Source organism: Phaseolus vulgaris, chromosome 10, assembly GCF_000499845.2.
Source record: "Phaseolus vulgaris cultivar G19833 chromosome 10, P. vulgaris v2.0, whole genome shotgun sequence".
Lineage (NCBI taxonomy): Eukaryota > Viridiplantae > Streptophyta > Magnoliopsida > Fabales > Fabaceae > Phaseolus > Phaseolus vulgaris.
In genome coordinates, this window is record NC_023750.2 from 27,409,251 (window position 1) to 27,420,324 (window position 11,074).

The following is an 11,074-nucleotide window of genomic DNA, read 5'->3' on the forward strand; positions in this document are numbered from 1 at the left end:
GCTTGTTTACTGAACAACCTAAACACCCAGTACAATTTCATCACCTCTTGTCACTTCGAATAAAGCAAATGTCCGACTATAGATATATAATAGAAAAAGAAAGGACTTTGCCAACCTGAATAATGCATTATGCATCTCATGTGAAAGCTGTAACTAGTTGTGAATGAAATCTCTATTCTTTTGAGATTAATTCTGTTTCAACAACAATTTACATCACACACGGCTCGAACAGTTTAGTTTTTCCTTTTTCTCCCTCTACACATTCATCATGTTCTTACAGATAGAGAGAATTTCTATAAATCATTTAGCCTTCGTGATCTTGGTGATATGTGTAGTAGTTAACATTATAATTTAATATTATAAGTTAATTTTATAAGATTGAGTTAAATTTAATTTTTTTATTAAGGTTTAGGTTTAGGGTTTAAGTTATTTTTAATGAAAGTTTCTGGAACAATATAGTTTCACGAGAATTTTAAACATAAAAATATTTCATACTATTTAGTATGAAAGCAGAGCATGTTCTAAGTTGTATGATGTCTCTGTGTTAATTGACATCTTTCGGAGATGCTTTGAGGGGGATCTCATTGTTATTAGATATTATTTCTTAGGAATGATATCTTAGTGGTGTAATGGATGCTGATAAGGTCTAGGGTTTTTCTTGTAAACAATACATTTTTTCTTCCTCAATGGAATTTTTAGAAGTTTCTCATTGCAACTACACTTTAACTATCAATTGGTTTGAGGTTATTTTGATTTGAGTTTCTCTTGGGCTTGGGTAATCAGGAAAGTAAAGAAAAAATAGGTGAAAAGAAGATAACTATCCTCGTATATTTGAACACTTTTTTTTATAAAATTAGGTTATCCGTAATTCAAAATTAATTTATAGAATTCTTTTATATAACTTTTCTATATTTTTAATTTTAATTAAGGAATAATTTTTTTCAAATATGTCTTAGTCTAGTGTCGTTTCTTTGTAATACTTGGTATAACATTCATAAAAAGTTACACATGGTATTGAAGTGATTTTCACATGGGTTAAGTGTTCAAGAAAGAAAGAGACGTGACTTGTATGTTTGTAAAAAATCTTGAGATTTTTTGAAGTTTGCAAGGTACATAAGTAGTAGTACAATTAAATGGACCCCACGAGAAAATACCTAACGCTCGTACTTTATGCGTGTTAGCCTGTTTCTCTAGGAATGGCTTTGTGACTTCATGCATTTAATAAATAGATAATGTATATGAATATATATATATATATATATATATATATATATATATATATTAAGTAGAATGGGGATAAGTATATAAGGTTTTAAATATTTCAGATTTCAGTGTTTAAATAATATACTCAATTAAATACACTATAAAACAGAAGCAACCAAAAGGGTTGAAAAAACTTTTGTTAGTGATGTTGACAAGTGGAGAGGAGTCTGAACAAATAATTGGCGAGCCAAGTTTTAAAAATAAAATAATTAATATAGTATTTGTTAATATTTTATAATAATACCAATATCACTACTTATTGTTTAATTTTAGAAATAATCACATTAACTTACATTTTCATCATCATGTATATATAATTCGTGATATATAATTCTTGCAATTATTTTATATATAAAATTTGAAAACTGTACCTACCCGTCTTCGGGCGTTGACCAAAGTCAATACTTGGTAGGACCTATCAGGGGCGCAATGAGGTAAGAAAGGGGGTCGACCAGGCCTCGGACGTCGACCAGGTCACGGGCATTGACCGACCTCGGGCGTTGACTGGGTTCGGACCAAGAAGTGTTTATAGTTGGGTGGTGCCACCCCCCAATACCCACGGGTAGGAGTGACCGTGGAGGGGCAGCACAGTAGGAGGCGGCACAGTAGGAGGCGGCACAACAGGAGGCGGCACAGCAAGAGGCGGCACGGTAGGGGTGTGGAGGCCTCGGGCCTCGGTACCTCGAAAGAGTAACAATAGAAGAGAAAGGTGGTTTCCAAGCCACATCCCTAGTACCAGCAGAGAGAGACCCAACTCGCAGAGTATCTGTGCATGAGGCGTGGGAACGCGGCAGTACGCGCCACCGTAAGGGAGCCACTGGGACAGAGACGACCCATGAGAGAGCTACGTCCCAGGGGTAATCTGCATGCATGGCACGTGAGGAGGGCAGAAACACTCTTAGGGCGAATGACTAGAAGCTTGGGCGCATGAGTTGGCATCCACGTAGTCACCCCCGCGGAGAATGCACTTCGAGAAGGGAGACTTACACACTGGGATTTCCCTATGTTGGGTTACAGTGTCGTAAGGCCACCCACACAGAGTTATGCTTAAGTCAGAAGAAGACACGTGGCAGAAGCACTGAAAACGTATATAAGCTCTCGTTGCTAGCAGACTAAGGTACGTTTTTACACGTTCTCGCACTTAACACACGATTGACTTGGGAGCGAGAGAGAGAATTCAGTTAGAGTTCAGTTACGCGCCTCCTTGAGCACGGTGTTTGTGGTGTTCTGTCACAGAGGTGCACGGTGTTTTCTGCCAATACTGACTTGAGCGTCGGAGTGCAAATGGCCGCGAGGGCGCCCATTTGTCTCTCTGTTTCAGGTATTCACGGCGGCGAAGGGTGAAGATTGGAACGAAGACAAAGGAGTCCTTGATACGCAGCTCGTAGCTACACGCGAAGGCAATCTAGTCAACCAGCAGGAACATTTGGCACCCACCGTGGGGCCCGATCTAAAACAATAGTCCCACCGCAAGAAGTTCGAGTTTCAGTAGTAACAGCGAAGTTCGTGGAGGTTTTCCAAGATTCTTGAAGGATTCATTGGAAATCCACAAGATTCGTTCAGTTTCACCGAAGAAGGTTCAAAGATTTGCAGAAACAATTCAAGATTCTCCAAGAAACAGTGAAGAATGAGGACTACTAGGCAGAGTTCAACAGCGCGCGCAGAGAGTGAAGGCATGACCTTGCAGCTAGTCATGGAGGTGATGCAAGGCCTTCAGGAGGCGATGACGGCGTCAAGGGCGGAGCAAGAACGCATTCAGTTGGATCTTGCGGCGTCGCAGACAAGAAACGAAGAGTTGTGCCGTGCGAACGAAGAATTGTGCCGCGGGATGCACAACCACCTTGGGAATCGCGAAGCAGAGGATCGCGAGTGTTTCACACCACCCAGGGATTTCCCTATGCCTTTCTCGCAGTTCATCATGGAGGCAGTGATTCCACCCACATTCGTAGGCCCGAAGGTTACGTTCACGGGAATGGAAGATCCATAAGCGCACCTCACTGCGTTCCATACGCAGATGATGCTTGTCAGCGGTTCTGACGCCGTAAGGTGCAAGCTATTCACGAGCACGCTGGTAGGAATGGCAATGGACTGGTTCATTAGCCTTCCAAATGGTCACGTGACCTCCTTTGCGCAGCTCTCACAGCTGTTCAGGGAGAAGTATATCGCGAACCGGGCTCCCCCGCCGGTGCTGTATGACCTCTTTGATGTGAAGCAGTACCAGGGGGAGACGTTGAAGGAGTACATCAACCGTTTTGGGGCGCAGGTGGTCAAGGTTGGCACCACGGAAGAGCCAATGATCGTGTATGCGTTCAGGAAGGGAATCTGCTCTAGGCCATTCTGCGAGTCGCTCATCAGGAATCGCCCTAGGACCTTTGTAGAAATCAGGCGTCGTGCCGTGGAGAACATCGCCACGGAGGGAGAAGTGTGCGAGAAGCGTGCAAGTGTCGCGCCCGCGCGCCCTAAGGCACCGTCGCGCGCACAGCCCGCAAGAGTGAATGAGGCCGCGATGGGGAAGAGAGGCCAGGAAAGGAAGCGCCCTTACGAGCCGAGGAAACCGTAGGCCAGGGGGTGCTCAGGGGAGAACAGGCTAGTTAGGCACAACTTTGTGGTGGAGCTGAAGGACCTCATTACTGTGCCCAACATCGCAGATAGGATGAGGGTCCCTGCGAAGACAGATAAGGTGTTGGGACCACACAAGGACGCGTGGTGTGAGTTTCATCAGGCGTTCGGGCATCCGATCATCAACTGCTTGGCTCTGGGCCATCAGTTGGAGGAGTTAGTGAAGAACGGGTTCTTGAATGACAATTTGGTGGGGCCATCCGGAGCCGCGACCTTGGCAGCACCAGTAGAAGACCAGGCCCATGAGATGCCTATCCATGGGGAAGTGCACACCATCTCTGGTGGTTTTTCAGGTGGAGGACGCACTGCCTCTTAGTGCAAGAGGTACGTACGGTCAGTGAATTCGGTGGCTGAGCAGGGGGTGGACGACTCGCTGGACATCGACTATGCGTTCACGAGGGCTGATCTTCACGATGTCATCCCCCACGATAATGACCCCGTGGTGATTTCAGTCGTAACTGCAGGAAGGAAAGTGCACCGCATGCTCGTGGACCAGGGCACCTCGATGGACGTAATGTTCTGGTCCACGTTCAACAAGTTGCAGCTGTCCCCTGATCTGTTGAGGCCATATACAGGGTGCTTGTATGGCTTGGCAGGGGACCAAGTGATGAGAGTCAAGTAAAGGAGGTTTTTATTAATGAAGGAAGAGGCAATTCACCATCACACTTCAAGTTCTTCCTTCTAGTCTTCTCAAAATTAAAAGAAGACATAAAATAAAGAGAGGCCTAAGCCCAAAGCCCAAGCCCAAACCCAAGTCCATCCTATGAAGGGCAAGGCCAAATATTAAATAATAAAGAATATTGTTGAAGGTGCTTAGAGGGAAACATTAGAAACCTCTATTGTTAAAGCATCTTTTAGTCTTTAGTTAGGAGTCTTAGGGGGGGTGTGTTAGTAGATAGGTGTAGGAGTAGAAAAGGAGGTGCCAAAGTGAAGGAAGAGGTCACACCTTCCTCATGCTTTGTTTTAGGCGCAAATTTTAGAAGCTTTTTGGGAGGGAGTTTTTGAATTTGTGTAGCTTATATTTCAGCACATTAGGCTATAAATAGAGGTGCTCTCTTTGTATTTTTCAGATTTGAATTTATCTAAAGAAACTATACTCAAAATTGGAGTGAGCATTGGAGAGCTTTTGAGCCTTCTTCTCTAGTCTTATCTTGAAGGATCCATGGTGTCCTCAAGTGGCGGCAACACTCTCATCTAGGAGCAACCACACTTCTAGTGGCGAGATCATTCATCATTCATCCATCTTCATGAGCACTCTCTTCTCCTTCCTTTCTTCTCTTGTTAATTTCCTTGTCTTAGCTTGTTTCCTAGTTGTTTTGGTTCAGCAATTTCAACTTGTTATTGTGTAGCTATGGTTCATTTGTGTTCTTGGCTGTTTTTCATCTTTTCTTCTTCAATTCCAGCAATTTGATTCGGTACCTTACTGTTTTGTTTTGTTAATTAGTGTTTTTGCCTTTCCTCCATCTCTTTTGGTTTAATTTGACAATATGTGGAACATCCAAATGAGTTTGGGATTTGGTACTAGTTTTTGGTGAGTTCTTGTCTTAGAACAATGATCCAACTCTAAGAAAAGTGCCTCAATAATGTCCAACTCAAGGTGATTCCTAAGAATGTCAAGAATCATTCTCTATATGGCTAGTGGAATCACATCACCAAGTGGAGGTGCGCGGCTATCTAGAGCTGAGGACGACTTTCACGGATGGCACGACGTCGCGCACCGAGAACATAAGGTATCTGGTTGTGAACGCCAATTCGGCGTAACACATTTTGCTGGGGAGGCCAGCTTTGAACAGACTGAGAGGGGTGTTGTCTACACAGCACATGAAGTTGAAAATGCCCGATCTCAATGGCAGAGTGATCGTGATTAAGTCCGATCAGAAGGAAGCGAACAAGTGCTATGAAAATAGCCTGAAAACAAAGAGGGGCGTATTCATGGTGGTGGAGCGCCGAGTCGCGGAAGAGACGCTCGCAGAGGCAATACCCATGGAGGAGACGCCCGCAGGGACATTGCCCATGGGGGAAGAGCCTACCGAGGCAGCATCCAAAGAGCAAGGCCGCGAGGGGGTAGCTCGCGCGGAGAACACTCGGGATAGGCATCCTGAGCCGGTCGAGAACGTGGTGGAGAGGCAGATCGGTGGTAAGACCTTTAAATTGGGACGACTGCTGAGTCGAGAGGAGCAGAACTAGGTGGCGGAGGTAATCTCACGTCACCTGGACGCCTTTGCATGGTCCGCCTTGGACATGCCCGACATCGACCCAGATTTTTTATGCCATCATCTCACCATGGACCCCAAGGGCTGACCCGTGCGGCAGAGGAAGAGGAAGTTCAACGAGGAAAGGTGCCTCGTCGTGCAGGAAGAGACCAAAAAGCTGCTGAGCGCTGGCCACATCAGGGAGATCCAGTACCCTAAGTGGCTGACCAACGTAGTTTTAGTAAAAAAGGCGAATGGGAAGTGGAGGATGTGCGTGGACTTCACTGACCTGAATAAGGCGTGCCCCAAAAATTCGTATCCCCTGCCCAGCATCGACGCATTAGTGGACAGCGCCTCGGGCTGCAAGATGCTGAGCTTTCTGGATGCGTTTTCGGGGTATGACCAGATCAAGATGCATCCCCGAGATGAGTGCAAAACGGCGTTCATGACCGAGACGTGCTGTTATTGTTACAAGGTGATGCCGTTTGGGTTGAAGAATGCAGGCGCTACCTATCAAAGATTGATGGATAAGGTCCTGACACCCATGTTGGGTAGGAACGTGCAGGCCTACGTAGACGATATGGTGGTGACCTCCCAAGAGAGGGGGCGACACACAACTGATCTGGAAGAGCTGTTTGCCACGATAGCTAAGTACCGCCTCAAGCTGAACCCTGAGAAGTGTGTCTTCGGGGTTGAGGCGGGTAAGTTTTTGGGGTTTCTGCTCACTGAACGGGGAATAGAGGCGAACCCCGACAAGTGCGTAGTGATCCTGGCAATGAGGAGTCTCGCCTCGGTGAAGGAGGTGCAACAGTTGACAGGGCGGATGGTTGCTCTGTCCAGGTTCGTGTCCGCTGGAGGAGACAAGGGACACCCTTATTTCCAGTGCTTGAAGAGAAACAACAGGTTCATGTGGACCGAGGAGTGCGAGGCGTCATTCCTCAAGCTCAAGGAGTATCTGGCGGCTTCTCTCGTGCTTTGTAAGCCACGAACAGGCGTGCCCCTTCGGTTATACTTTTCGGTAACCGAGTGGGCGATTAGTGCTGTGCTGGTTCAAGAGCAGGACCAGACCCAGAAACCTATATACTTCGTAAGCAGGGTCCTGCAAGGGTCGAAGGCGAGGTATTAGTCTTTGGAGAAGGCGGCTTTGGCGGTGGTGTTTTCGGCCAGGAGGCTCCGTCACTACTTCCAAAGCTTTACGGTGGTAGTAATGACGAACCTCGCCATCCAGAAGGTGTTACAAAAGCCAGATGTCGCAGGGAGGATGGTCCGCTGGGCGGTGGAGCTATCCGAGTTTGACATTCTGTATGAGCCCAGGGGGTCCATCAAGGGACAAGTGTACACGGACTTTGTGGCGGAGCTCTCGCTAGGGAGCACACATCAAGAGGAAGAGGTTGGCTCCCAATGGGTGCTCTCGGTGGATGGGTCCTCGAATCAGCAAGGGAGTGGAGCCGGAGTGGTCCTGGAGGGGCCAAACGGTTTTTTGATCAAGCAGGCCCTGAGGTTTGTGTTCAAGGCAAGTAATAATCAAGCAGAGTATGAGGCCCTAATAGTTGGGATGCTCTTAGCCAAAGAGATGGGCGCGCGGAGCCTGCTGGCGAAGAGTGATTCGCAGCTGATCACGGGGCAGGTGACCGGGGAGTACCAAGCCAAGCATCCGCAGATGGCTGCATATTTGAAGTATGTCCAAGTGCTGAAAGGGGCATTCGTGGCGTTCGAGCTGGTCTACGTCCCAAGAGAGCAGAATGCCCGTGCTGACCTACTCGCCAAGCTGGCCAGCTCAGGCAAGGGGGGAAGGCAGAGGGCGGTCATCCAGGAGACCCTCAAAACGCCGCGAACGTTTAGGGCAGATAACAGGGTGGATGTCCTTCAGATCAGTGCGTTCAAGCGAAGGCCGAGGAGTCATCGGTCCTTGACTCAAGACACGGCGAGAGCCCCAGTATAAGTGTTTACCCGGCCTCGCTAGAAGAGAAGGACCCCATGCAGGTATGCGTCCTGGAAGAAGGGGACACGTGGATGACGCCCTATAGGCGCTACATCGCAGATGGGATCCTTCCAGCAGAGCCCGAAGAGGGCAAGAAGATAAAGAGAAATTTCGCGAGGTACACTCTCGTGGATGGAGCACTGTTCAGACACGGGTTCACACACCCGATCTTGACATGCGTGAGTGGAGATGAGTGCAGGAGGATAATGTCTGAGCTCCATAAAGGGATTTGCGGGAGCCATGTAGGAGGAAGGTCTTTGGCGTCCAAGGTAGTGCGCGCAGGCTTCTACTGGCCAACGGTGAGGGAGGACTGCGTAAGGTACGCCCAGCGGTGTAGGCAGTGACAACTGCATGCCGACTGGCACAAGGCGCCCCCAGAAGAGCTGAGGTCAATTTACACCCCATGCAGATGAAGCACTTGATAGTTGCTATTGAGTACTTCACGAAGTGGATAGAAGCAGAGCCGGTGGCGCAGATTACCGCACACAGGGTACAACACTTTGTCTGGAGGAACATCGTGTGTCGCTTCGGCGTACCGAGGCGCCTTGTCTCAGATAATGGTACTCAGTTTGCAAGGCAACAACTGGGTAAGCTGTGCTCGGAGGTAGGCATCAAGTAGGTATTCGCATTTGTCGAGCACCCTCAAACAAATGGGCAGGTGGAGTCTGCCAACAAAATTCTGCTAAAGGGGTTGAAGAGGACGCTTAAGAAAGCCAAAGGGACTTGGGCGGAGGAGGTGCCCAAGATAGTGTGGGCTTATCACACCACGACCCAATCTTCCACCATGGAGACACCATTCAGCTTAGTATATGGATCGGACGCAATGATCCCAGTAGAAATTCACGAGAGCTCGCCGCGTTTCCAGAGCTTTGTGGCTGAAAAGTCCAACGAGGAGAGGAGGGTGAATCTAGATCTATTGCACGAAGCCAGAGAAGAAGCAAGAATAAAGGCTGAGGCTGTGAAAAGATGTACGTTCGAAGTTCTTGTATTGTACTGTGCCATGCAACCATTAAACACTCCATATGGAAACTTATGCAATAAATCATTCTTTGTGCATCTTGGACGTGTGAGACAATTTAAATTTTTCTTTAGTCAAATGTGAACATTGAAGCATTAAATCCAATTGAGTTGAGTATTTGTTGAAATCTACACAGTTGTTCTTTCTTCATGCAGTAGGAAGAGAGGATTGAACAAAAATATGGTTTTATCTTTCTAATTGTCTTTTCTTTTCAGTTATTTGAATTTTGTTTTATTTTTCTGTTTAGTTTTTTTTCTTCAGTTATTTTGTTTACTGTTTATTTGCTTAATTTGTTTTATTTTCTTATTTTGTAGTTGAATAAATTTGTTTTGTTAGTTTTATGTCTTGAATTATTTTTCTTGAATAAATTTCAGTTTTAATTTGTTTGTGATCTAGTTATATTTTCTCAAATAAAAAAGATCTAGAATATTAATTTTGAATTGTGGAAAAGAGAATTTGTGTTTAAGTATTAAATAGTGAGATGAATTAGACACATGTTAGAAAAGAAAATTTGATTGAATCCCTATTGAAATGTAGTTGAAATTGTGATACATGAAAATTTAACATGATGATTGATTAGGACAGAAAATGACAAAATGAAAAGGAATGAGGCCAATTAAACCAAGTGAGTGTGTGAATCTTAAACAGTTTTGAGAGTTTTTCTGATGAATTGACAATTGTGATTGCTTAATTTTTAATTTTGTTACATCATAAAAAAACATGAAGATGATTAAGGCATTTGATTGTGTTAATTAGAAACCCAGGGTCAAATAACCAACCTTTATTTTATTAGAATTCAATTTTTTTTATATCCCTTTTGAGCTTTTGAGCCAATTAAACCAAGTGAGTGTGTGAATCTTTAACAATTTTGATACTCATAAGTGCCTATATTTTTATATGAAATATTACGAAAATTAGACATTTATCACTCTCCCCAACTTAGAATTTTGTTTGTCCTCAAGCAAAGTAAATGAATATATTTGAATTTAAATACCAAACAACTTAATTCTCTAAACAACAGATCAAATTAGAAACTTATGATGCTTCAAAATTCAAATATAGAAAAATATAGACACAATCAACTTCCAGGATCAAATCAAACAAATAAATGACAATTCATCAAGGAATTTCTTCTCATATGCTCACATGTAAGTGTTTCTCTCTATTTTTATTTTATAATAACAAATCACAGTTGCTTTTCATTTCATCTTTAAATCACAAACATATTAGAAACATGAATATTGAGGTCTTTTCCAAGGTTGTAATGAGGATGAGCTTCAAAAAAATATTGGATTTTTTTTCAGATAACAAAATGCACATCTTAAAGAAGAATAACATGCCTGCAATCCAATTATAGAGTTCACACTTTTCCTCATTTTCTTTCTATCTTTTTATGATTTTCATGATGAAGAATTTGTTTTAATCAATAGGAATAAATTCTTCCTATTTTCAACTTTTTGAGCTTTCAAAATTAAAACCAACCATTCCCTTCTCTATATTTATTGCATCTATGTTTTCCTTCCTTAAACATGCTAAAGGGTAGGAAAATAAATCATCAAAGGTTAGGGTGCAATAATAACAAAAATTCTCGGCTCAAAAGGGGTATATAAAAAATTGAATTCTAATAAAATAAAGGTTGGCTATTTGGCCCTGAGTGTTAGAATATATGGCTTTAAACTAGAGGGGGGGGTGAATTGTTTAAAGAGAGTTTTCGCAATCTATTAGGCCTTGAATGAAATTACTTCGAGAAAACCTTGATTAAGAAATCAGTTTTTCAAAACATAAAGCAAAAGGCACTACACTAGTAAAAACAATTGGTTGTTTTACCGAAACAATCAGTTGTTTATACCAGTTAACAAATATCTAAACTGAATTTAAAGAGTTAGGGATAGAGAGAATGCACACAGATGTTTATACTGGTTCACTCCAAATCCAGAGCTACATCCAGTCTTCTCATAAACCCTCTGAGAAAATCCACTAAGCAATCACAACTTGATCACT

General features: G+C 44.1%; 2 protein-coding genes across 2 annotated transcripts; both read left to right on the forward strand.

The window, feature by feature from the left end:
* The first annotated feature begins 3,277 nt into the window (after positions 1-3,277).
* Positions 3,278-3,823, forward strand: LOC137817827 (uncharacterized). The gene has a single exon (XM_068621053.1). It carries the CDS (start codon positions 3,278-3,280, stop codon positions 3,821-3,823), a length of 546 nt encoding a protein of 181 aa, XP_068477154.1.
* A 3,458-nt stretch (positions 3,824-7,281) lies between these two features.
* On the forward strand, positions 7,282-8,016 carry LOC137817828 (uncharacterized). Its single transcript, XM_068621055.1, has one exon. It carries the CDS (start codon positions 7,282-7,284, stop codon positions 8,014-8,016), a length of 735 nt encoding a protein of 244 aa, XP_068477156.1.
* Positions 8,017-11,074: the final 3,058 nt, after the last annotated feature.